The 27,269-nt window shown below is 40.4% G+C and overlaps 6 protein-coding genes across 8 annotated transcripts in view; 4 read left to right on the top strand and 2 right to left on the bottom strand.

Annotated features, from left to right (window-relative positions):
- Positions 1–27,269, bottom strand: part of LOC146966635 (histone H4) — a 126,835-nt gene that overhangs the window by 41,538 nt on the left and 58,028 nt on the right. The window lies entirely within an intron of this gene.
- Positions 174–7,593, bottom strand: kpna1 (karyopherin alpha 1 (importin alpha 5)). 2 transcript variants are annotated; one of them, XM_085763874.1, is made up of 14 exons: positions 7,525–7,593; positions 6,857–6,990; positions 5,505–5,618; positions 5,294–5,393; positions 5,055–5,149; positions 4,701–4,832; positions 4,377–4,465; positions 4,161–4,260; positions 3,864–4,027; positions 3,471–3,549; positions 3,248–3,373; positions 2,998–3,125; positions 2,498–2,673; positions 174–2,129 (listed from the first exon to the last, which is right to left on the bottom strand). In XM_085763874.1, exons 2-14 carry the CDS (start codon positions 6,980–6,982, stop codon positions 1,942–1,944), a joined length of 1,617 nt encoding a protein of 538 aa, XP_085620000.1. In that variant the 5' UTR covers positions 6,983–6,990; positions 7,525–7,593; the 3' UTR covers positions 174–1,941. The 2 variants fall into 2 exon arrangements, with proteins under 2 accessions (XP_085620000.1, XP_085620001.1); XM_085763875.1 differs by lacking the exon at positions 7,525–7,593 and adding an exon at positions 7,268–7,383.
- nanos2 (nanos homolog 2) lies at positions 9,624–10,355 on the top strand. The gene has a single exon (XM_085763262.1). The coding sequence runs from the start codon at positions 9,624–9,626 to the stop codon at positions 10,122–10,124; it is 501 nt and encodes a 166-aa protein (XP_085619388.1). The 3' UTR covers positions 10,125–10,355.
- Positions 12,397–14,224, top strand: LOC146966646 (uncharacterized). The gene is made up of 7 exons (XM_085763238.1): positions 12,397–12,500; positions 12,634–12,778; positions 12,868–12,981; positions 13,192–13,336; positions 13,469–13,617; positions 13,700–13,833; positions 14,073–14,224. Exons 1-7 carry the CDS (start codon positions 12,401–12,403, stop codon positions 14,222–14,224), a joined length of 939 nt encoding a protein of 312 aa, XP_085619364.1. The 5' UTR covers positions 12,397–12,400.
- Positions 16,122–18,061, top strand: LOC146966647 (uncharacterized). The gene is made up of 7 exons (XM_085763143.1): positions 16,122–16,226; positions 16,399–16,543; positions 16,635–16,748; positions 16,898–17,042; positions 17,175–17,323; positions 17,412–17,551; positions 17,910–18,061. Exons 1-7 carry the CDS (start codon positions 16,127–16,129, stop codon positions 18,059–18,061), a joined length of 945 nt encoding a protein of 314 aa, XP_085619269.1. The 5' UTR covers positions 16,122–16,126.
- On the top strand, positions 18,942–26,425 carry LOC146966648 (uncharacterized). Of its 2 annotated transcripts, none has more exons than XM_085763418.1 (18): positions 18,942–19,073; positions 19,886–19,929; positions 20,149–20,213; positions 20,309–20,430; positions 20,780–20,837; positions 20,930–20,986; positions 21,047–21,188; positions 21,344–21,436; positions 21,537–21,614; positions 21,832–22,008; positions 22,127–22,746; positions 23,124–23,609; positions 23,711–24,335; positions 24,419–24,486; positions 24,956–25,096; positions 25,491–25,651; positions 25,769–25,859; positions 26,090–26,425. In XM_085763418.1, exons 1-18 carry the CDS (start codon positions 19,050–19,052, stop codon positions 26,170–26,172), a joined length of 3,135 nt encoding a protein of 1,044 aa, XP_085619544.1. In that variant the 5' UTR covers positions 18,942–19,049; the 3' UTR covers positions 26,173–26,425. The 2 variants fall into 2 exon arrangements, with proteins under 2 accessions (XP_085619544.1, XP_085619545.1); XM_085763419.1 differs by having other exon boundaries at positions 18,943–19,073; positions 22,133–22,746; positions 26,090–26,411.

A 27,269-nucleotide genomic window follows, 5' to 3' on the forward strand; every position in this document is an offset into this window, starting at 1 on the left:
TCAATCCTCCCAACACATAAAAGTGGTACAATTAGCTAATTAATCAATAAATGTTTGTTGCCGTAGAAGGTTAAAGCAGTGCTATTCCATTAGTTGGATGGCAGAGAGGGAGTATCAAATCAAAAACCTCCTCACACTGGGTCCTTATCACAGTGAAACAGATTCACTTAAGATGTGGTTCATGAAACGGCTTTTATGCAAATGGGATAACAGGACAGTTGCACAAACAATTCAACAAACAGTAATGTACATGTAGAGCTGGTCATCTCTTGCAGAGATTTTGACAAAAGTAAGCGATGTAAAGAGGACTTAGTAAACAAACATTCAGTTTAGCTAACTAAGATGATCACCAGTATTTTCTTTTTTTTCAAGTTTAATCTGGATTTTTGTTGAAATTATCTGGAAGGATTTCTGTAGAATAGGGATTATGGCACCATCAGCAACATGACAGATGCTAACCTAAACAGCCAATTTTTTTCCAAAGAGTCTCGATTTCACTTTGTCACAAGTTGTCGTAGCTTTGCTGAGGCAGTATGGTCTACTGATTAGTGTGCTAATAGTTTCAGTCCACAATCTGCTTGAGTCCCTCTGTGGAAAAGGGTAAAGAGTGAAGTACACTGCAATCCTTTTTTTTAGACCAGAAAGGGGCCAGGGATACAGACCACACCTCGATACCCCGCATCCTGAGGAGCCGTGTCATCAACCAATTAAATAGTTAATGTAAAAACTATGGTATATTCTCAATGAGGCATCAGTCCTGAACTAAAGTGCTGCAAATGAAATGATATTATGGTAAGATAATAAAAATTCCCGCTGGTCTGCTGCTGGACAGAGCCCAGGGTTAAATAGTCTGTTTTGTCTTGTCCAAGTCTGTCCAATTGTCTCAGTGTGAGGGAAGACTCTAAATCCCATGGTTCCATGGGGTTATTCACATCACAGCAGAGGCAGGAGGCAGTCTAAACTCTTCAGGATGGAGCCTGTGCAGGAGGAAAAGTCCCATTAACTGGATAGAGGAATGCATGATATGAGAATCCAGGAGGGAACGCAAGCAGCCTGGTCTGTAACCGACAAGCTCCACCCCTCAGCGACACAGTCAGGTTCCTGATTTGTCCATCTGTGGTCACTTATCCAATGGCCGGAGAGAGGAGGTGAGGGAACTCGCCTCCATTGTTTTTGAGTCGTTTAAGTGCCTTTTGTAGAGGTCAGTTGAGTCCAAGGTTTGGGACTGGCCACATGGCCCCGCTGTGGGCAGTTCAGTCCAGCGACCACAATTAAATATGTGGTCAAAGTCTCATGGTCAGTCCAGTGTAAGGGTTAGATCATTCTTCTGTATGTGTGTATGTGTGTGTGTGTGTGTGTGTGTGTCTAAGTGTCTGTGTGGGAGGGGGGGTAAAAATCACGTCCATGGTTGTCTGTCTTGCGAGTAATTAATGCTTCAACCAGACAAGCAGTGCAGTCCTGAAACCCCCTCGGACTCTATGAGAGGTCGGGGTCGCCAATCCTATGGGAACGCGGAGAGGTGCCTTTCATTTGGGATGATCTGAGGAGCAACTCAAAAAAGAAAGGAGAGGTGGGGAGGGGGGGCTGTTACAGGGGCAATCTCTTAGTATAAGATGCAGGGGCCTGAGCAGCTAGAAGGGCTTCAGGTGCTGAAGAACTAGGCGCAGAGGTGAGCTCAGCGCAAGACAGAATGATGAGTGAAACCTTCACAAACTGGCTGACAAGACCGCAGAACTTGACCCATGTTGGACATTACGCACACACACGTGCTCCTTGAATGTTACTTCTTTTTTTTGTTTGTTTTTTTTATAATCATGAGAATGATTAAAATCTATCGCCGAGGGTTGTTGTCGCCCGTGGCAGTGGGCAGAGAGCGAGAGAAATGAGCAGAGGTGAGGATGAAGGTGGAGCACAGGGAGGGAGAGGAGGGAGGGTTTAGCATTATAGCTGGAAGCCCTCCATCGGGGCCTCGCACTGCTGGAAGAGGAACTGCTGCTGCTGCAGGTCCACGGCCGGGGCCAGAGACGGGTCCTCGTCTTCAGTGTTGAAGTAGCGCTCGATCAGGTCGAAGGCCTTCTGGTAGATTTCCTGGTTCTCGTGACCCTGCAGGAACTCCAGCTTGTCCAGGCCTGGGGAAAAAAAGAAAGACAATAATAGTCAACTTACAAATATGTAATCGACAAATTTTGAAATCATCTACTTTATTAATCAAAAATCCCAAACGTTGCAACAATTAGTCGACAGACACAAAATCAATTTGCAACTATTTTGTTAAAATTTAGTTATTGACATTGAGTTCATCATCATTTTCAAAGCAAATATGTAAAATATTCTCTCCGCTCATGTAAACTGTATCACATGCTATTGTACAAAATATTCCCCAAATCTATTAGTTCATTATGTGATAAGCAGCCAATGTGTTTAGGCAATAATTTACTACTTGTAGGCGTTTTTTTTAAACTCTTTTTCCTTATTAATTAACCACATATAAACGTACCGTAGGCCTCTTCGATGAGTGCACAGTAGGGGTTGATGCCTCCTCCTCTCTTGGCCTCCAGTTCTCCCAGTCGCAGGATGTTCTCAAGGCCATTCAGAGCTACCTGAACTATTTTGGAGTCCATGAGTGTGAGCAAGTCACACAGAGGTTTGATGCAGCCCAGCTCCACTAAATGCCTGTGTGGGAGCGGCAAACACAGAAACACAATAAAATATATGATAAGGAAACCACACATCCTGCACAAATTAGGTGTGGTTGAAAGTACACCAGTCTGTGCCAATCCCGTATGCTATTAGACAGCACATTTCACATTTTGTAATCAATCAGACTTCATTTAAAAAGCACTTCTCATACAGAAATTGGTTCCCTTTGCATTTGTATATGAATCCAAATGAGGGTCAAGGAATCGTGCACATTGCAGGGATGTACTGTACATTCGCTACAAAGAACAGAAGCTCCATGTACTGTGTAGGTGTGGAAAAATGCATCAGCGGTCCTACCTGATTTGCTCTGCAGAGCCCCCCGAGGTGGCATTAGTAATGGCCCATGCTGCTTCCTTCCTTGTGCGAAACTCTGCTACTTGCAGGATAGTGATGAGAGGAGGCAGCAGAGTAGCATCGATCACCATCTGCAAAGAGGAACGATGGCCGATTACTACATTGTGTAACGCTCAAGAACCTCTTTAAAAACGTCTGTCGCAACTCTCTGTCGCAACTCTCCGGGTAAAACGAGACAACGAGGCACACAGACCTGTATTTGTGCTCGATTCCCTGCAGTGATGTTGGAGATAGTCCAGCAGGCTTCCTTCTTGATGGACTCCTTGGGGCTGTTTAGGAGTTGATGTAGGGACTGCAGTGCTGAGCAGTTCAGGATCACCTAGAAAACAATGCCACATAAAGTCAGAAATACGTTTGCTTCCTTACTTTCTGCAGAAGTAAGCTGACTTAATCTGTGTTGTCATGTTGCCATTAACCTGTGTCTGCAGATCATCACCAGTCACTATGTTCCCAACAGCTCGCAACGCAGGGGATACCACCTTGTAGTCGACATGCCTGGAACAAGGCAGAGTTGTAGTGTTACTCCGATGTCCTTTGTATACACTTGAAAATAATGACACGACAATGTTCGCGCTCCAGTTTCCATGAGTTAGCAGTTAAGTGCTTTTGCATCCCCTCCCAACTCCTGAGGTTCGCCACAGCTGCTAATATTCACAACACACCCACATCTAGACTGTCACACTGAAAGCAGTAGTGACGAATGGTGCTGTAACTGTCTGCGTCAGACACAGGATTCAGGTGTCATCGGCTCGTTCAGCACAGTCAAACAAGAGGCCTACATGTGTCTCCAACAAAACTAAAGCCCTTACATCAGTAATTCCACCAGCCTGCGACAGACTCCCGAGTCAATAACAGCCTGGATTTTGTCATTGGGGCCATCAGATAGGTAGGAAAGTGCCCAGCATGCATCAGCCAGAATGTCTGTGTCATTGACGAACAGCAGCCAGGACAGCACGCTGAGACACGGGGACACCTGGAAGGAAAGAAAAACATTTTGGCGTTAACTTCAGGGGAGGCTTGTGACCTTGGGACGTGAGATATGATGTACTTTGGCAATGTGAGAGGTGTGCTGTTGCCATAGTGACGTGTTTATCTTGGCAAATCACCTTAGTGAAGTCTGGAGGTGGGTTCTTCCCTCTGCACAGGTTTGAGAGCGCCCACACCGCATTCCTCATCATTGTTAGACGATTCTGTTTGGCCAATAATCTGTTGAGGGAAAGTTTTACCAAACATGTTTTATTCAAGTAAAAGTTTTTCTTTAGTGTCAGGTGTAACATGAATATTTTTAAAGGAAGATTAAATGGCATTATGTTGCTACTTACTGCACCAGGGAAGGCAGGATGTTGCAGTCTATGACAAAGTCTCTGCATTCTGTGCTGTCTCCTGCTATGTTTCCCAGGGCCCACACTGCCTGAGGGGCAGAGCAATAATTCAAGTTATCCAATAATTAATATGACAATATATTCAAAAGCATGGCTCAGGACAACAGACTTGCAAAATGCTAATGATAAAAAATGTTTCTAATCATCTCCACTATGTTTTATTCAGCCTAATAAACAAGGCAGGATATTTATAGCGCCCGTATCCTCCAGACCAGCATAAAATTATGTTAAAACATTTTGAGAGACATTTTAGTGACTTCTTACTTGTTCCTGTACGTCTTCAAAATCCGAGCTGAGCATCTCTATGAATATGGGCACAGCTCCTGCCTGGATTACCACCCGTGTCTGGTGTGATGTACCTGATGCAATGTTGGTCAACACCCACGCAGCCTCAAACTAAAGAAATACATAAGAAAAATGCATTAATTCATCGCCTTGTGTTAATCCCTCAGATCAGATTATAACAGTCAACAAAATTACAAATTACACACATCACACTGAAATCAATTGTTAGGACAGGAAGAACGCTTTACAAACAATGATATAAAACCACATAAATCACAACACCCCCACTATTTAGTCGGCTCATGCACCCCTGGAAATGATTTCGAAATGTACCTGCAAAGTGCAGTTTTCTCTCCTCTTTAGGAACTCAACAAACCTCTCCACCACGCCTGCTGTGGCAATGACCTCGTTGATAGGTGGATTGGGCTCTAAATGAGACATAGGGTAGAGGTTGGTAATGTGGAAAAAACAAATCATATCACATAATTTATGATATCAAAACATTAACATGTATATTCAGGTATTTAAAAACTCAAATCACGGGGAATAATCATCATCTAGACCACACTTACCTTTAGAAAGGAGTTTCCTAAAGCGCTGAGTGCCTATTAGCTGCTGCTCAGGGGAACTGGAGAAGATCATTTGAGTCATGTCCTCAGAGATCACCCCACCCTGTACAGAATTGGATATTAAGGATTTGATCAAACACAGAATATATCCCACACCTGTCTAGGCTAAGCTTTAATTTAAAACACTCATTTGATTTCATGTTTTCCCTCTCACCATGAGTGGGTCCATATTGTTCGCCTGGGACTCCAGGTAGCCACTATCAGCCATCCCGTCGTCCTCCAGGGCGCCATCATCCTCAACTGTGGCAACGTTCCTCCTCTTAAACAGCTGGAAAAAATAGAAGTATTGACATGAATTCATGTTGGTCTTGTTGAGCACAACCGCTCAACAACGTAAGAAACCCAGCATGGACCAAGAGAGTTCAGTCGTATCATAACAATACTTGTGTTCATCCCTCCCAAGGCAACGGCCGATGTTCCATGTGAAAATGTTGCTAGGATACAGAGTAAACATCCTATCCCCGCTACGTGCGTGTCACTTATTGCGTCTCTTGGCTGAAAATCAACCTTGCAAGACCAGCGGGCTTCGTGGTAAACAAATGCACATGGCCGAAAAGGAGGGTTAGCAAAACAGCAGAAAAGCGGTCAGACTTAGATAGTTCCTCTTTTAATATGACTCCGAGTCCCGTCTTCAGCCAGTGAACACTTGTGGAGTGGACATCGAGGTGGTGAGTTGACATCGAGGTGGTGACAACCTTTAAATATCTAGGTGTACGCCTGGATAACAACTTGGACCTGTCCCTTAACACATCTGCACTCTACAAAAAGGAACAGAGCCGCCTCTTTTTCCTAAGGAAGCTCAGATCTCTAAACATCTGTATTAAGATGCTGCAAATGCAGATAAGGAGGCTGGATAAGCTTGTCAAGAAGGCCGACTCTGTGATCGTAGTAAGAGAAGTGGTGGAGAGACACACAATGAGGAACACGGATCATCATCCACTTCATAATACACCCTGATGGACGAAAGAAGCAACGGTGGTGACGGCTCCTTTCTCTTCGTCGCAGGACAGACAGATACAGAAGATCTTTTATACCCACTGCAATCAGACTTTTTAATTCTTCTATTCTTTGGGGATTAATACAATTATTCGTATTCATGTTCGTATTTCTTGACAGGAAACAAACTCAAACTTAAGACTGTTTATGTTTGATGGGAGTCTGTCAAGAGTGATCAAAAGCCCTTAACTCAACCTTTTTTTACTAGGAGCACAGTGGCCCCTTACTTGAATATTTAGGAGCACAAGCAGAAGATCTAGGGGTGAATATCATGAATCAACTGACAAAGCAAATATTCACACTTCCTTTTCATTCATGATCCTCAGACACACTGGCCTAACACCTGTGATGACAGACCCCCAGATTAATTTGTGAGTTGAGTCGCCCCCTTTACTTGCACACTGTCAGATTATAGGGGCAGTCAGGAGCCCTGCCTTAACTTGATTAATTTGTAAACATTTGTACCTCTACAACAAAGAAGACAAAAAGAGTGGTAAACACTGTGCTGACCTGTTCATCCTTCTTCTGTTTGCGGAGCTGCAGGCCTTCCTCTTCCCTCCTTCTTCTCATCTCATCTGTGTTGAGGGACTTGTTCTTGTAGCTCTTAAGTCGTGCATTGTCCTTACCTTGACTCATTGTGTAGCCTGGGAAGATGCAGACATAAACATAAAAACAGACATGTAAATAACTCATAAGACTCGCCGAAACAATCAGTTGTTGGAGGTCCCACTGTTTTATTAAATGTATATTTATATGTCTATCCATCTAAACAAGAGACGAGTCCCCTTTAGCAAACACTGCACAACAAATGGGGGCATCTGAGGATACTAGCTAGTTAGCTTCATGTGTCTTGACACTGCGTATCTAACAGAAAACCGAGCACACGATTATCTGGTGATCTGCTGTGGTATGTCTCCTTACCCATCCGCCGATCACTAAAACACAGAACAATATTATATAAACCGGGAAACATTACACTTAGCTTAGCTCAGCTAGCTGGATGTCATAGCCGTTGTTAGCAGCACGCTAAAGCTAACAGTGGCTAACCGAACGTTCGATCTGGAATCCAGCGCTGACGTCAGCCAACAACGAGGACCAAACCAGCTTCCTGTTGTAACGTGTTTCCGCGCGGAGCCTTTGCCAAATATAAGCGATTAATATTATTATTATTATCTGACCTGTCAAATTGGGCTCTGTAATCCCCTTCTTTGCTAGGCCACCGTCCGTTGAGCCGTCGCCGGTATGCTACTGCGCATGCGCAATGTTCAATACACCACCACCACCACCCCGCAACTCCCCCGCACTCACTTCCACTCCACCCCACCCACGCGACACCTATGCCCTGTAAATAACCACAGCTTGAATTATTGTAACCAGAAATCCGATCCACAGAAGCGTCACATACACCTTGTTTTATATTCGTTACACACTGTTAACACTTGTACTTGTACATTATTACACATTTGTTCATCCTGCACTAACTGAATGTAAGGCCTGTTTATGTTTCCTTAATTACACAGATTGTGTTAGGCTACTGTATCCTTATTATTATTGGTAGCCCAAGTTATTTTATTCTCCTAATTATCCTTTTAATTCTCTTATATTTGAGTTGTGAGTGAATAGGCTAAAGTAGCCTACAGGTAGGCCTAGGCCTACTCTTCTCTTATAAATACTGACATTTAAGGGAAATAAGAACATCTAGTCTACTTGCCAGCCCATAGGGCCCCGTTGTGAACCCGGAAATGTTGAGTACCCCAAAGTTTTATGTTAGAAATATACAGTATGGGTCCCCAGTATTCAGAAACTGCCGGATGCTAACTTATATATATTGGGCAATTAGCATAACATACATAATTAGCATAAATTAGCATAATTGCCTATATGGGCAATATTTCAACAAAATTGACTTGGCTGATCTGGGCAATATTGGAGTGGTTTTAGGGGTTATTGATTATGCTGAATCCATTTCTGACATTTTCAAAATTCAAAATGGCTGTCTAAACCGGAAGTGACCAGATTTGAACCACCAGTGGGCCGATTTTGATGGATTTCAAAATCTGGTCACTTCCGGTTTAGACAGCCATTTTGAATTTTGATGTCAGAAATGGATTCAGAATCATCAATAACCCCTAAAACCACTCCAATATTGCCCAGATCAGCCAAGTCAATTTTGTTGAAATATTGCCCATATAGGCAATTATGCTAATTATGTCAATTATGTTAATTTCCCTATAAAGGCCTATATAAGTTAGCATCCGGCAGTTTCTGAATACTGGGGACCCATACTATCTATTTCTAACATAAAACTTTGGGGTAGGCTACTCAACATTTCCGGGTAGCAGACTAATCACAACTATGCAGTGGTAGGCTATGAAGTCAAAATGCCATCGTGCCAACTTCAAGGTGGACTGAAGCCGTCGGCCATTCACTTCTAAAAGCCGTCTCTGAATACAGGTGTGTACGTGTGTGTACGTGTGTCGCTGTAACAATGATACCGTTTTGAAGCGGAGCACCGTCTCTCCGGCGCCTGCGGTCATCGTGTGGACGCGTGGCTCGTCATGAACAACAGATGACATGACACACGGACACACGCTGTGGATGTGTTGCTCACGTGCACAGAAACCAACAGCAAAAAAGGTAAACAGACATATAGGATCATTATCATAATATCCTCGCCAACAAACATAAAGCAAACTGTCAAACATGATGATGATCATTATTATCATCATCTTGAGGACAACATTTGTGTGTGTGTGTGTGTGTGTGTGTGTGTGTGTGTGTGTGTGTGTGTGTGTGTGTGTGTGTGTGTGTGTGTGTGTCTTTTATATACAGTCTATGGTGTGTGCATATTTGTACATAAGACATAAGAGAGGGTGTTGACATGTGACATCTGACACCCTTGACCATTTGACCCCTCAGCAATTAAAATATAGCAGAATATTTTCCATATAGGCCTATCTATTCACCCAAGAAATATAGTGTCATAGCAACCCACATTATAGGCTATTTAGCTTAGATGTTAGTGCTGTGGGTTGAAGATGGGATTTCTTTGCCCAATGGTTTTATGTTAAAGTTCTTACAGAGGTCAGATGAAAGATAACCTCCTAAACGTTTTTTTTTTTTTTGTCTCCAGACACCTGCCATCAATCTGCCCATTAGAAAGAACATTGTTTCATTTTAAAACCATTTCAGAAATCTACAAATATGGGAGGCTCCTATACACTCGCAAACTTTATGGGATTGCTCTCCAAAACAAGTGACGACGACAACAACAACAATGCAAAACCACGTTGGGGTCCAGGGCTCCCTTCTGGCCGATGGGGATTGCTTTGACATGTGGCACGACTACATGAAGCTGGGCCGGCTGCTGCAGCGGCTGTCCCGCATGCCGGAGGTGGACCACCAGAGAGACACCGAGCGCCCACGGGAGGAACAGGCAGCACCGGAGAGCCCCATAAGGGTGTCGCCCCGGCGGGAGGGGGGCAAACACTCCGCAGAGAGCAGCTCCGTCAGCAGCCTGTCTGACACCTGCTGCAGCGGGACTTCCTCCTCCTCAAACTGCTGCCGCTTCTGCAAGCAAAACGGAGAGACTCCGAGGGTGTACCGCTCACACAAGCTGAAATCCGACGACGGGAAAGTCACCTGCCCCATCCTGCGGAACTACACCTGTCCCATCTGTTGCGCCACCGGGGATTACGCGCACACACGCAGATACTGTCCTCAGGCGCAGCGCCGGGAGGCTGCGAGGATGCTGCTGCCAAGGGCCAGAGTCTGGTAGCTGTGATGGACTGATTACACTGAAAACTATGTAAATAATTACAAAAAAGGTTTGTGTTTTGGCCATGTCATGTGTTCATGTGCGCACAGACTGTTTCAGGTATAGAAATGCGCGACCACCTGGAGTGAGATGTTTCATGTTTGTGGCTTCCCTTGTTTTTGTATATATTTGGATTTTAACTTTTCTCAAGTTTTATTATGCAAATTCTATGTTGCAACAGAATTGGCTGCACTTGTTGGACACAAATAAGGTTGTAAATAAAACCTGATTCCGTTGAAGACGTGTTCAGTTTTCTTTTATTGTGAAATGTTATTACAACTTTGAGATAGGCTACTTGTATTTTACAATATCAGTAGGCATCATTGTTGCCACTATGAACAAGCTACATACTGCACACCTACTTCATTTTCAGATCAGTATTATAAACACACTACTTTGTATTATACATAAAACCATAGCTCAAATTATCTCCACCATGTGACACTGTGTGGCAAAAACATAACAAATAATTTAATAGAAAATGTAGCCTTTAGGCTTAAAGCACAGTAACATTACACAAATAAGTGAATGACGTAGACTTATGTAAGGTGAGGCATAAAGCTTTTGTAACATGCAATAACATCTCATCATTTCATAACTCATAATTCATAACTCTGGCCCCGCCTCTTCTCTTACGAACTGCTTTGTGCAGGTGATAAGTCGTTGTTACTAAACTGGTGCATGAACAACGGCCGCTGAGAGTGATCATTATATCATAGAAGACTGGATTATTATGGGTTTACTCGTCATATGATTATTGCTAATATGTAAAATGTGTTTTAATATTGTTAGCTGCCAAGGAGAAGGTTGATAACAACATGTTGCTCTCAGTGTAGGTCATATGGTCATAGGAATGAGACATCTATGACTGTAACATTACAGTATATTTGTGTTTATTATGAATCTGCACAGTTCCAAACATCATACAAACAGTGATAATAAGGCAACATAAAACTATTCCCATACAAATTAAAGGCCCTATAGAAGCACACAAGTGTCAGCAAAAGTACAAATTGCCATCATTTTTTATGTGAACAAATAATAACAATATGTATCTCTAATATTAGTGAGATGGAAGTATGAAAAAGCATAAAACTGAGCAACAGAAGTCAAGTAAGTACCCCAGAAAAATATAGATCCTGAGTAAAAGTTAAATTCCACTGTTGATTAGACCAGGGGTCTTGATGGATGGAGAGATGGAGCAGGGACCCCTACTACATTAAAAATGTTTTGTATTATATCAAACTGGGCCCAGTATCATGTATATACATTGTGCATTCAATACTAAGCTATTCAAATATACACAGGTTATATTCATGTTTGGGGGGTCAGTGAGTCAGTGAGTAGGGGGCTGTCCCTCTGCCATTTGTAAACAGACCTTGTTCATTGATGCCAATGCCAACTATGTCTCTGATAATAATGCAGACAAGCTATTCAAATTGACATTTCTCCAGAGGTCACAAGCTGGAGGATGAAAGGTTCAGGAGGAGGACACTGGACCAGAAGTTTCAGTTCATGAACAACGCGTCATTTGTAGTCGTTCAGTGTCTCTTTCAAGATGAGGGTCTTGTTCTTAAGAAGAGGGTGGGGTCTTTTTCATGTCTGTGCCCACAAATTGTCTCATAAATCCTTCCACGGCCTCACAGTGTCATGTTCACCCTCTGTTCATATAATTAATGCACAGTATTTGACTATTACATATATGATATTGACTTTTTTTCTGTTGTCATTTACCGAGGTGCGTTGTCTGCAGCTGGCAGCAGGCCAACAGTTCACGACTCAAAGTCTCACCTGGTCTAACCTGCTGGGCTTGATGATAAAGGTGTGTTACCAAACATTATGGGACAAAGTCTGGGTTTTATAAATGTTTGTAATAATGGGACTGATGGGTTATGAAGCAGGGAGTCGTTCATCTTTGCTCATAGAATTTTTTCCCCCCTTTCACAGAGGCCACATGAAAGGAAGTAACGCTGATAATATAGATTTGAACAAACACGTGCACCAGGGTTATAAAATCTTTGCGCTTATACAACCTCCCACTTTGGAAATAAAAGCCGCTCCTTGACGGCTGTCTTTGCATTGCTTTCATCCAAGAACACATAAATGGTATGTCTTTGCTCATGTTAATAATTGTGCTATTCGGTCTTAACGCTAAATTATCAACATGGTTTGCTTCTCTGGACTTGATGTGTTTTAATTCGTTATTCTTTTGTTTTAGATAAGTTAACTTGTCCACAATGGCAAAACATAACATCAGCCTTCTCATTGCCTTGGTGCTGGCTCTGATTTTCTTCATAATTACCATGGTGTTCAGTGCTCTGGCAGCGCCTGGAATATGTAAGTCAAATGTTTAATGCTATACATATTGTTTTGTAAATAAGTTATACTCTATACAACTGTAAGAATAATCGTTTGAAATTTTAAATATGGGAAAATACTAAACTGTACTTGTAAAATTTGTGTCTCCCAGATCCATTTGTGTCAGGCACTGGTAATGTTTCAGATGAGTTTGAAACAGGGATCACACCAGCAGGATGGACGTTTAGCATTTGGTCAATTATTTACATCTTTTTGGCGTTAGTGTTGCTCTACCTGCTCTCTGGCATCTTTAGGAGGTAAGAACCACTGAAAAACAATCAAACCTTATCTTTGTGTTCTGCATTTCATCTGGTATGTTGAACTCTGCGCTTTCTACTTCTTCTAGGAATGTCTATGGTTACGTCTACTGCAGTCCTGCTGTTTTGCCACATGGATTTTACATGGTTTGGTGCTTGAACCTGGGCCTCAATACAGGATGGTTGTTCCTGTGGGACAGAAAGTGAGATGACGCCATTCTCTTTGTTTTAAACTGAAATCAAATTGCAATTTATATGTTAGTGTTGAGAAACATACTGGTGGTACTGGTGGCACATTTTGCAGTTGTAAATACTGAATTGGACTTTATTATGTTTTTAAAATTTACCTGATTTGAGTGAAAAAGAAGCACATTCACACAAGAAACCTGTCTATCTCTTATCTCTGTAAAAAGGTTTATTGCTGCTGCCCTGGCTTTTCTCATCCTGATCGCCTTGACCAACTACCTCATAATATTCTTCTCCTGCCATGGCATCCATAGTTATGGAGCCTGGCTCAACAAATACCACAAAGTAGATCTGTGGCTCCACCGTGTGTTGGTATGAATTGTAGTTCAGTTTTATTTTTTATTTTTCTCCTATACGTCCCAGCAGAGTCTTTTCTGCCAGTAATGTTCTTTTAAGGATGTTTCTGCCTCTGTTTCAAAGCCTTTTCTCCTGTCTCTGTTGCAGATTCAAAATGGAGTTGCCATATATGCAACATGGACAACCATTGCATCCTTGGTTAACCTGGCTATTGTGCTGCAATATAATGCAAACATGTCCCAGGCTGATGCCGCAACGGTCTCTCTCAGTGTCCTGACTGTAGTGGTATTTGTGTGGTAAGAGCAAAAAGAGATAAAACATGCTTAGTAAATGAAAGAAAATATATATCGGAAACAAAATGTATTTGCTCTCTCACAGGTTTATTCTAGAAAACTCTGTCCTCGACAAACACGTGAGATTCATTCTCACCATTTACCCAGTTGTGATCTGGGCACTGACGGGGGTATTCATGAACAACAATGAGGCGTCTTCTCGCAATAATATCTTCACCGGTAAGGAACTAAAAAAAAACATCATAATCAATCTCAAACACATCACTTGAATGTTTGTTGTGCTTTTAGATCAATTTCTTCTCAATAATTGTAGAGAATGTGACCATTCTTTACAATAGACAAACAGGGCACAGTGAATTATACCTGCTTGCATCAGCCTACATACTGTCATAATATATAGCTCATAAATAATACTCATATGTGCACTTGTGCTTCTTTGCTGTTTTCCTCCACTACAGTTGCCCTGTTGGCTGTAACCTGTACCATGTGTGCTGCACGGGTATTGTTGGTCATCCTGAAGCAAATCAAACAGCCGTTTTACAAAGACTTCAACCTTGAGGCCATGTCTCCGATGGAGGTTGCTGACAAGCAGAAAAAGATATTTAAGTGAGCCTGTTGTGTGATAATTGAGTATTTTTTTCACATACACCTCAGTGCATGGAGTCGCTGTGGTGTACTTGTAAATGTTTTGTATCTTGTAATTGATGACTTTTGTTTTGGCTTGAAGCTCCACAACATGAATGTGACATTTTGTTCACTCATACTTGTTTGTATATTGCACTCTGTTTTTTTGCTCGCCTTTTAAGTTTTCTGTATTGTTATGAAATAAATATATATGTTCCTCAGGCGTGTGTCTTTGTGGAATAATTATGAAGGCAATAAATACTATAACTGTTTTATCAAACAGAAAAATAATGTCTACAGTAATGATAAGATAATGAGTAGATATGACCACAGTGAAACAAATAGTCATTTTGCAAATTATGAAATTAAATCCATGTTGTATCTCTTAAAACAGCATATTTTTCACGCCTCTCTCTCTTACTGTACATGAGCTCTGACCAACCTTAATTGTCAGGTGTTTCACAGGTTTATTGTTAGGAAAGAAAAAAAATATGAAGCTAAATCACCCTGTTACAACAGGTGTCCATTTGTGTGGCATTACTCAATACTCAACTATTTTTATTTCATTTTCACAGACGGCGTATTTTAAAATAAACTATTATGCATTCAGTGGAAATATTACTTCGTAACCTTGGGTGACTGCTCTCTGAACCCTTTATGGCTGTTTTCTAACACTGATTGTTAACAAAACTCATTAGGCAGATAAGGAGAGCATTACCACAGCTTTTACAGTAGGTTATATACTCTATATTTAAAGTTTATTGACATTATCGTTTTCTGTAGTTTTGAGTGAAAAAAGCTAAAAGAAAATCTAAAAAAAAAAAACAACAACAACTATTTTTTACAATTATTCCAATTTTTCAATTACGGTACCTTACATTGTCCACATACATGACAATCTGCAAAAACTTTGAGGGCATAAGTCAGCTAGAAGTTCACAGTTTAGGAGCCACACCTTTTGTGAGAAAGACATGTGGTGTGATTGTCTGTGGCCTCTGTGTTTACTGCAAAGGATTGACAATTATCACCTGCTCTGCTCTTGCGGATGTCAACGATCAGGTTCATGTACGGATCAAGCTCAGGTAGACTTGAAAATATTCAGTACAAACTATTGAGATGAACTACATGAAGCGATACTAGAAAGCACTGGTCTCTCTGACTGGGTCTGTACAAAAAATATTGCTGTAAACCACAACACTTACCAAATTTGTACATTAAATTCAATAAATTAACACAAAGTGGCATCGTTCAGAAGCCACACACATGGATGGTTTCAGGATTATAGCAGCTGTGTGGGAAAATATTGACAGTTTGTCTTTTATGATCCACTGCACTGAGGCAGAAATGTATACGAGATAAGAGACGCACGTGACACTTTAGAGGTCGTAAGTCATCCTCTTACACAACCAACTATTCTATAAAATAGGCAGTCCTTGGTCCTCTGCACACTTACTCTTGGTGTTCACACAGGGAGGAGCAAAGAAAGGTATGTGTTGTTTGACTTCATTGAACGGACTCTCTATATGTTAAGCTGATGTTATATAGGCTACTATATATTACTTACTGTGAGTTCATAGTCCAGTTCAGTAATGCTAAACAAAAACTGACTAGGAATGAGAGATATATTTTATGTTGTCTTGGTGATGATAAGTTTCAGAAAAGAAGATGGCTGGCAATTTATGAAAAAGCTTTAATTAGGTATAATTGTCTATACTGTATGTATGTAGCCTACTGCATACGGTGAATGATTATCATCACTTGTCCTGCCCCTGAGGAAGTAGGCTACAGAGGTTGATAAAGACTAACATGCCCTGGATGTTTTCACTTCCTCTTTTCAGCTATTTCATTCTTTTCATCTCCAATTTTGTCTTTGTTATAGGAAAGCACAATGGGAAAACACGACTGTGGACGTCTCACTGCAATAGTGGTTTCTGTTGTCGGCTTTGCAATAAGCTTGGTGTTCAATGGGCTGTCGGTAGTTGGGATAGGTAAGTAAGAAATCACTGTCATTTAGATACTGGCTGTTACTTGTGGAGGATGTTGAGGTGACTCTGTGAATAAGAAGTGCAGGTTCTTTGAGAAACAACAAAATACTAGTTGAGCATGTCATAACTACAGTCTTGCTAATCTTGTTGAATACTTTCTTACATCTCCCACTAGGTCCTTATTATACAACCACAGCCAATGTGTCTGCTGTGTTTGACACCCAGATCACACCATCAGGATGGACCTTTAACATCTGGAGCGTCATCTACGTCTGGCTGACAGCCATGGTCATCTACATCGTTTCAGGACTTTGTAGAAAGTTGCGATCAATTTCTTTCTTTTCTTTTTTTCCTGCATTTTCATGTTCACACACGGTCCCACAGAACCAATGTTTAACTTCTGTCTCATAGGAATGGTTACGGCTATGTTTACTGCAGCCCTGCAGTGTTGCCTTATGGATTCTTCGTTAGCTGGTGCCTCAATCTGTGTTTTAATATTGGCTGGCTGCTGGTTTGGGACAGAGGGTGAGACTCTCCACATTTATCTCTAAATTAAGCTTGCTGTAGCACAAGCAAAAGTTTATTTTACAACAACTTAATGTCAATTCTTGTACAAGAATTTGTCAGACTTCCAAACATGATGTTTTTTTCTGTTTTTATTGTGCCTGCTAAAGAATCATGATTGCTGCGCTGGTTTTCCTCATCCTGGTCATTTACACAAACTACTCCATGATTTGCTTCATCTGCCACGGGCTTCATAGTTATGGACCTTGGCTTAAGAAATACCACAATGTCGACCTGTGGCTCCTTCGTGTGCTGGTTAGTATGACAAATGTACAGCATGTTTATTTGCTGTTTCATTCAAGTTGACAATGTGCAATGTTCAATTTCAGCTCTTTTTTACGCTGATAATTTTCTCATTATATTAAACTAAAATACTTTTCAACACAGGTTCAAAATGGCGTGATGATATACACAACGTGGACAACCATTGCAACTCTAATCAACCTAACCATTGTTCTGACTTACGATGTAAATATGTCTCCAACGGATGCTGCCACCATCTCATACTCTATTTTGACTGTTTTGCTGTTTGTGTGGTAAGTGGTTTTCACTTCGACACACAAAAAATTTCTGATATACATGAGGGAGATTCTGAAGAACGCATTTGTGTTTAATGTTTCACAGGTTCCTTTTGGAAAACATTGTCCTTGACAAACATGTACGGTACATCCTCATCGTCTACCCTGTTGTAATCTGGGCCCTTGCTGGAAACCTGGACAAAAACTTTGATGCTGAATCACTAACCCGCAATGGCATATTCATTGGTAAGACATTGTAGATAGTCCCATATGATGAATAAGCCAATATGAGGATTTTAACATTATATAAATAATATATATAAATACATATCATTTTAAATGTATTAAATAAAAAAACACAATATTAAGGGAATTAATTATAGTAGGCTACAATGTCTTTGTGACTTTTTAGTGAAATAAATTAACAGTAAAGCAAATCTAAGTTAATGACATTTGAAATCATGCTCACGCTTAAGTTAAATATGCCATTTTCATCTTTAATGGAAATATTATGTCATAACATGCTAAGACCAGAAACTGTACACAGTAAATATGTATATATACAGTGTATAAAAGATGTACTCACTGTGTTTTTATCTCTCAGTTGCACTACTGGCTTCAGCCTCTGCATTGTTCATCACAAGGATTGGTTTGGTGATTTGGAAACACATCAAACACCCACTTTATGATGGCATCAGTCCCGAAGCCCTGGAACCAATGGATATTGCTGAGAATCAGAAGAAGATATTTTGCTGAAAACGTTCAATTCATGATATAACATAGGCCTACCTCATGTCATATTTCATATTTAAATAGGTGTTATTTTAAACATAACTTTGTCGATAATAACTGTTTTATTTTGTAGATGTCATGCATTTTTGCCAAATTCTAATGACATATGTTTTAAAATGTACCACAGTATAATATCTACATAATCTTTAACCTTGGCTGAACGGTCTCTGAGCCTTTTATGGCTCTTGTTTATCATAGTGATTACTAACACATTAGCTTGTGGTAAGGAGACTATTACCACGCCTTACAGTATGTTTAAACATTTAATATTTTGGTTTCTGATTCTTTTTTTTTCATTAATCTATTATGTCTGTAAGGCAGTCTTAAAATGAATTGTGTAATTTACCTGTAGGGGGCAGCAGAGCGAGAAGCCTAGTAAGGTCAAGGCTGACGGAAAATAAAGTGCAAAAGAAGAAGATCACCCTTTAGCCTTGTGTGTTTTTTGCCCCACAGCAGTTCTTCTCAGGCAGAAAGTCTTTGCCAAGTCGTGCGTTTTTCAACCATTAATGACTTCACCAGTTAAACATGCGTTTATAGAACACGTTTATGTTACTTTGTGAGGTTATTTTTGTCTTCCACGGACGGATTTTCTGTTTGGCATCTGGGAAAAGAGCGATACCTCAGCGACATCGCTGCCTGGGAGGCATAGCTCAGGGTTTACGAAAAAGGTCGTAGAATGCGCGGGTTAACTTACTTATAAACAGTAAACAGCGCCATTGTTTTGCAAACGGTAACGTTGGTTATAAAGTGACTCAAACGAGACACTTTTACAGGTATTCTGTACTTAAAGTCAGCTTTTAAAGACAGGAGTTTATGAGTTTTAGGCGGCAGCTGGAAAGCAGGGGGGGTTGAAAGCGAAATGAAAGCTAGCTAGCTGCTAGCGCGGGTCTGTCTGACGGAAACGCTCGTTTGTACCGTTATCGACAAAAACCGACACAGCTGGTTGTCACTAATGGAGACTAATTACCCCAAATTGGTGAGTAAATGGTTACGTTTGTGTGTCTGTATTTCTGTTGTCCTGCGGAGGAAGAAGAGGAGCAAACAATGTTGTTAGCCGAGACAGTGAGAGGTGGGCTGACCCTGTTTGTAACTCACTAACTTAGCGTTACATTAAACTAAACGTAACGTTGGGTTTAAACATTCAACAGTGGCTAATGTGTAAATGTTACGACCACAACAAGGTCATAAGGTCATAATGTGTTGGAGAGAGGTGTTGGTTTTAACTTTACGGTCGTTGTTTGGATCGTGGTTCGTGGTTTTTTGTGTGGCTGTATTGTCTAGTAACGAGGGGTATTATCATCCATCAAACCAGGGACAACAGTAATCCTCCTCTCTCCCCAGAGTTTAAGTTTCGGTAAAATGCAAAGAGGAGTTGTTGACGAGGTAAATACACGAGGAAGTGGTTAAACACATGTCTAAATTGATTTTTTAAACATAAATTCAACATAGGAAGAAAAAAGTTGCATTGAAAATGGAAATATTTCAGTATCAAGTGACCTATAATGATGAACTATCCTACTGTCTGAAGGAAATTAATCTTGCTTTGATTCATTTGTTTTTTATTTTCCATTTATTAAAGCATTATCTGTAAGCCATATTCACATGTGTACATGGTGTAAATGAAGACAAATTATTCTAGTATTGGATAATAGATTACAGTAAATTTAGCTTGGTGTATGTGATAAACTGTGAAGTTAGCATAATATTAAAGCAATGTTGTCTGCTGTTCTTTTTCCCACAAATTACTATATAAAACTAATCTTTTATGTACTTGCTGTCTTTTTACAGAGGAGACCAAAAAGGAAACTCTGTTACCTCACAAAGAAAGAAAGGTATACTTGAATATATATAATATCTCAAAGGAAATTTGTTTTTAACTCCATGTAGTATCGCTGTCCATTATATGTCCTATAATGAGTTATGTAAGTAAATATCTTACATTTAGGATTACATCCGCTGTGATGTAGTGATTATAAACTTGAGTTTATAGTTTCAAATAATGTGAAATGCTGCTATTCCAACTATTTTAACTTTGACAATTGTGTTTTCAGTCAGTCTAAACAATGGGCAGAGTCGCTGACATTGGGAGACGTTGATAAGATGTTTGATGACTTGGGTAAGTTGAGTGTGTCATTGATTTAACCAGTTGTTGTTGTTTTGTTTTTTTGTTGTTGTTTTTTGTGTTAACCAATGCTGTACTCTTCTTTACAGATTCGTGCTCACAGGTTAACCTGCTCCAATCCTCTGAGTCTGAGACTAACCACAGCGAGCTAGAGGCTTCACCGGTCTCACAGGGGGCGCAGCTCACTAAAGAAACTTCACCATGCCAGATGGTAATGTCAGGTGTTTAGTTATGTTCAGTCAGTCATAACAATAACTTCTGCTGATAATACAAATATATAGTCAGAAAGGAAAATATGTAAATGTCCACTTGTTTTGTTATGTGTGTCTTACAGCTTCTGAAAAGACAAAACAGACAGTTGCTTTTAAGCCTTTTATTTTACTTTTATCATATTTTCTCAGTGTCTGTGTTGTCAAGCCTAACGGTTTCAAAAAACATAATAGCATGATGTTATGATTGATTGTTTTGTGCCCATGCTTGGGCTTGATATTGAATTAGGTAAGACTTGATACCTTTATAAATGTGTTCAGCCTGTGAATGTATATTTTGTATTTCTTTAGGGTCCTAAGGGAGATGTCTTACTTCCTACAACACCACCCACTCCTAACATGGACCCTGGTAAAACATAGATATATATATTTATGTTTCTATTAACACATATCAAATGTCAATTAATTTCTTGATAAAGGGTAGTCCTTTTTGTGTTGCAGATTTGGACGTCCCTTTTGATGTTAATGGACCCATAAAGACTTCCAGCCCAATTGAACGTGATGTTGTTGTAAAAGGCGTAGAGGAAGAGGGCGTTGTTGTAAAAGACGTACAGGAAGAGGCCGTTGTTATAGAAGACGTACAGGAAGAGGGCAATGAAAAAAAACAAATCACCCCCCAGATTCTTATTGAGTGTGAGGATGACCCAAAAGAGGACACAAAAACCCAGAAACCCCAGTCCAATGGGCTCGTCACAGAGGGGTAGGAAATGCATTCACTTAATTATAAAATTGTCTGCGCATAATGATGTAGTTTTAAAATGTAGGATTTTTGTTCCAGCACCAACATCGTGAGTCATTATACTGTATGTTTTTTTCATTGATTCTTTGGTCAATAATAATTCTCTTTTACTCTAGAAATGGTGACTGTGAGTTTGAGTCTCCACCAACCAAGATTGCTTTTAGCAGATCCACAAGGTCAAGTCCCAGAAAGAAGGTGGAGGCATCATGGTAAGGGGCTTTTCATTCTGAAAAGCTGTTTTTGTGCAAGCTCTTCATTGGTATCTGATGTTACATAAATGTTCATGGATATATTTATGTTTCTTTTCAGCAAAGCGAGTAGCCCAGTCGAAGAAAAAATGCGTGATAAACCCCAGAAACCTGATGAGGGCAAAAGAAAACCAGCAAGGTAGGAAGTGATCACTGTTATGCATAGTTACATTCAAAGTAACAGTATCTTCATTTGAGAACGTATTACTTGGGAAGATTTACAATTTGTGTATACTGCTCTGGCCAATCTTAGCCAGTGCAATCGCACAATGATTCATGCAGCAGCAAAATATATACTGTGGTTTGTAATGTTACTACACCTTTTAGTTCAGTCCATTCTGTTTTCTTCTTTTCAGGCAAGTAAATTCAACCCCACCAGTGAAACAGACGAATGGACCCGCATCTCCTGAGAAACAAGAGGGAACAGTTCACAGCCAGCCTTCGACAGAGACATCCACCCATGTGGGAAAAGACAAGTCATCGTTTCTGCAGATGCTAAGACTGAATGGTAATAGACAGCCAAAACCTGCATGGTGAGTTGTGATAAAAGTACATCTTAGTTATTAGTAGCGAGTCTTTTATTGTGTTTAGATATAAAAACAAACATGATTTTTAATCTTTCTTTTTTTTTTTGCTTTGTTCTTCTCTCAGTTTTAGGAAATTGTCGCCAGTACGAGTTCCCAGCCCCCCTCCTGAGCCAGACGATGATTTCCTGATTTTGGAGGACGACGCTCCTCTTTGGTTTTCCATCCCAACTAATACTGCCGCCAGTAAGAGAGGGCAGCAGAGCAGAGCTGCCAGCACAGACAAACACAGCTCAACGGACAAAGGGACAGAGGACAGACCATCGGAGACTGTGCAAAAAGAGGATAATCAGAAAATAAGGAAGATGAAAGGGAAAGAAAAGAATGAACTAACTCCTGGAAATGATGAGGGTGACTTGAGTCCTGAGGATCTTCCTGTCGGTGATGAGGTGGAACAAGCAAAACCAAATAAAAAGAAACAACAGCTCCTAAAGACCCAATTAAAAGAGAGTGACAGGGCAAAGGAGGCACCAGATGAAGAAAAACTCTCCCAGAAAGTGGAAAAGAAGGCTCAGAAGGCCTCAGAGACGAAAAGCCTCAAGTATTCAAAAGATAGGAAAGAAAATGTGAAGACAAGCAGGGCTAAGCCATTGAAGGGGACCAAAAAAGTGACGCAGGAACCTGAAGAGACGAAGGAGCAGAACAGTGAGGAGGGTGCAGACGCTAGAGACTTTGGTTGTCTTACAGGTAAAGATGTCATACCCTTATAATTTCCTCCTATGTGTTGACATTTAGTCTTTCTGTTGGTTATTATTACTATGTTAATGATTTCCCCCTCTTTCCCCCATTGCTATTAAACTGATGCTTAAAGACATGTCATTTTAAATCTTCTAGATATTTAAGATGCTAATGAATTTGTATCATGAATTCCACACAGATTTAAAAAAAAAAAAGTCTTATATCATCTTAATGAGACAGGCAATGGCTGCACATAAAAGTAAAAAATAAACAAAGTTAATATTAATATCATATAAGATTATTGTGTTTCTCCAACCAGTCAAAATCAGTGTTACAACCACTAAAACCTTTTTTTTTTCCTTCTTTTTATGTAAATCCTGTGACAGACAGCGGAGCAGCGGAGGATTTAGCAGGTGGAGAGGCTGAAGGGAACAAGCTGCCGGGCGTACCTGAAGAGAGTTCACCTGAAGAAGGTCAGACTCTTAGGAAAAGGAAAAGAAAACAGACTGGACAGTGGTGGTTAAGTTCTCAGAGGAAAGAGGAAACAGAGACGACAAACAACCATCCTACAGTCAAGAAGTCCAAACAGCAAAGCAAAGAGCCCAGAGCAGTAGCACCGTCACCTCCGAAGGCAAAGGAGGACGGACTTAAAAACACTGTTCAAGCTAAAGAAAAGAAACCTAAACGAAACAAAAACAAACCTGCAAGAAAAAGCTCAACAGAGAAGATCAAAGCAACACCTGAAGTCTTAAACACAAATGAGGCCAAGGAGAAGGACGAGCAGCAGCAGCCGGAGGCTCCCGATCAGGACATGGATCCTGATCAATCTTCTCCTTTGGTCTTTTCACACAGTGATAACAGTCGTACCTCAGGTGAGATCAATGGAGCGAGGGCTCACTGTGCAGCCAATAAGGTTTGTTACTTATTAATTTGTTCTGTATATATATATATATATATGTTCTATTTTTTACAGGGGATCGGGTATTTCCAAGAGTCTACCACAATGTCTCTAATGAAAGACAGTCCAACACATCACGGCATCCGTCTCCCTGCAGACCTGTGGAGCAGCTCCCTGCAACAGAATCAGGGAAACGGAGGAGGAAACCTCCTGGTGACTGGTGGAGGGTTGATGACGTGCCTGAGGACACGGACGGCACCTCTTCACAGCCTCGGCAGCCTGATCCTATGGAGCCAAAACCGCACAAGGGCAGAAAAACACAGTCCAAACGGAGCCTATCTCCCAGACTTGGAAGTCCCAAACACGGCAACATGTTGGTCTCCTCAAAGCCGCCACTGGGTGGAGCTCCTATTTCTCCGCTGAATGTGAAAACACTGCCTGCTCGAAAGACTGTCAAACGCTCTCTGGCATCGAGAAAAGAAGCTGCAGAGACGCCGACAGTGGTCAGTGGCAGAGACACGAATCAGAACGACATACATGATATCAATGACGCTCTGGCAGACAAGGTCACTGGTACTGACTGTGTATCAGTACTCAGTAAGACTGATAAAGAGACACTCAGCATGGATGTTGGTGAATACAGGAACTCACAGAACGGCTCCGTCAGTCACGACAATCCACAGTACAAGCCAGAAAACACGTATGGAAAAATTAAAGTTCAAATATTGTTCCAAATATGGTGATTATATATTGGGTGCTTATCACTTTTCCTTATTCTGGCAGGTTAAAAGACCTCAGAAGTGGACCATCCTCGATGATTGAGCTGGAGCTTTATGAAGAGAATGACATGAGTATGTTAAAATGTCACCCTTTTTGATTTGGTTATCTGCTTCTTTCTGGTCTTTTATCTCACTGTTTCTAATTCTTATTTCAGTTTTCTCTTTTCCCGCACATTTTCATGACATATTTCCTAAACAGAGTTAGTTCAGGCATCTCTTAAATATACATGAATAAGCAGTATATTCCTCCTGTCCTTAAGGCTGTTTTGTAAAACTGTAGGGGCTGCGTTTAGTGCTGCATAGAGCCGTCTATGACGCATACACACTGAGCCACACACAGCCCAGGGATTTAAAAACACATTTAACCCAAAGGTCTCATATTTAATTTGAATTTATATGTAACTTCAACAGGAAAGCGTGAAGCCAGAGTGAAGATAATGTACATTTTCAATGGCGAAAAGGGTCTTTTTTTTTTTTTTAATTGATCACCCAGCCTTTTTTTTTAAATCAACTTTTCCTTTTGTGTTGATTTTTTTTCCAGTTCTGCCGTCGTCCAGAGTCACAACTGCGCTCTCGGTATCAGATCTGTGTGCTCCTCCTCTCCGACCCCTGACCTTACAGCCAAAGGACAAGGCCAACCTGACAGAGTGGTTGAAGAATCTCTGGTCTACCACAGTCAACAGTAAGTAAATGTAATGTTTGACTTTAAAATTAAATGGATACATGAATGTGGGCGATAGTTTTCACTACATTACAGAGGTACATCACTGTACCACTCAGCGCGTACCATATTTGCCTTCTGCCATTTGCATGCTGAGAGGATCTCAACAGGTTTACCTCAAGAAAACATTTCAACCCTGTTTATCTACATTTTATTTCTGTTGTGTGCATTATTTTGTCTTGTTTTACATTCTGTATAAAGAAGAGTCTGTCAGAGATTATTTTGAATAAGCCTTTATTTAATGTAGTTATTATCAAGTAATGTAGACAGTGATCCTTATCTAAGGATATAAAACATGTGGGATTATTGACTGAACCTCTCACTGAATAATTTTTACTTTTTAATTTAATCATAGGTGGTAGTGACATCACTCCAGACCAGTTTGACTGGTACTTCTATCAAGGTCGAGCGATCGGCATCCTGGCGGACCTGAACAGTGGCTCCATCTGTAATGGAAAGATCCTGCTGGGCTCCTACATGAAGAAGCCTCTCTGGGTGGATCACAACGCCACAACAGTCAGTCAATTCATTTTCTCACTTTAGGTCACGCATGATTGTGTTCACAGTCATCTTATATACCAGAGTTGTTAAAATACTATAATTGTCCTGTTTTTTGGGGGGTTTTTTTTAAAGGTTTTTAACATTTTGACAAGCTCTGTGAGTGTCACCATCGATGGCGCAAAGTCCCTCCTCAACTCAGGACAATCCTTCATGGTGCAATCTGGTATGTATACGGTATCATAACAAACATTTAAATGCTGAATTGTTTTATCTAATGAGCTGTTTCTGGAAATTGTGGAAAAAAAAGAAAGAAAAAAAGTTAATTGTGACCACATGTACCAAAACCTCTTAACAGTGATGAAACTGTTTTTTGTCTTCCCCTCTGAAAATGATAAATGTCTTATTGGACATAGTGGTTATTTCTACTGATGTGTGTGTGCTCTGTTCTCACAGGACACGCCTACAGCATCCAGAACGCCACTGCTCTACCTGCAGTATTGTGCTTCACCAGGATATATGCGGAAAGTTCAGACTGAAGGCAGCAGCTGATTGGTGGATGATTTACCATATGTCATTCAGAAATGACCAACTTCAAAAGGTTAAAGAATACGATATTGACATGTGATGTCATTTTTATATTTAAGTAGACTTACTTTGTGTATTTTTTCATACGAGTTGTAAATAGAAAAAAAAATTCTGTAAGTTTCTGATGGGCTTATTTGATTGTGATTGATGAAACAGATTTGAAATGATTGGTTAATAAATTTTTGTGCTTATTAGTACATAAGTTACGTTTGGTAATTTCCCTTCTTTTGTGTAGTACTTGCTTCTAGCCTCTAAAGGGCAGTGTGCAGCTGCAGTTTAATTGATAAGCTTAGTTGTCAGCATGTAAACAAGGTCCTTATCTGTAGTTATTTAAGTGTGGGGCTAAAAATGTTTGCTAACAAATGGTTTTTAATCACTAAATTTTAATAATGCGTCCTTTATCGCTGCTGCTAATTTGCCAAACACAATGACCATTGTTTCTAAAAATCTGATTTGTACATCCATAAATAATAACTAATGGACAAGATATTCATTTTCTAGGAGACAGTCCAACCATTAATGTGCAGAAAAATCTATAGGTGTTCAGATCCTATAGCAACAATCCTCTAATCTGTTAAAAATTGAGTTAGTGTTAGTTTTTAGTTAGTTATTATTTATATTGCATTATAGTAGTTGCATTAACATGTAGTGTACACCTGATTTTCTTTTTTCTTCATAGGTTTTAAAAGTGTATTAGTAATATAGTTTCCTTTAGAGCTGTGAAGATGCTGATTGAGTCCACCAGACTCAGTTCTCATGGCAACCAAGGTTAGTGGGGAAGTAACTATATATTACTATTACTTGTCTATTGATCATTACTTATATAAAATAATATATCAGTCTCATGTATCTTAGTAGGACTGTCCACAGAACATCTATACTTATAATGGTGTGTTATACATTACTGTGTTTGAGGATAGTTCAACATTTTTGTCAAATTTGCCTATTACCATAAGCCCTCTAGTCATAGGATTAGGTTAATTACTTTTAATTACTGGTGCAAGTTGTTTTGAGATCCGCGGGGCAGAGATGTGAGCTGCTCAGCGAA

The sequence above is a fragment of the Trachurus japonicus genome, chromosome 20 (assembly GCF_045865225.1).
Source record: "Trachurus japonicus isolate A0001 chromosome 20, Traja_1.0".
Classification (NCBI taxonomy): Eukaryota; Metazoa; Chordata; class Actinopteri; order Carangiformes; family Carangidae; genus Trachurus; species Trachurus japonicus.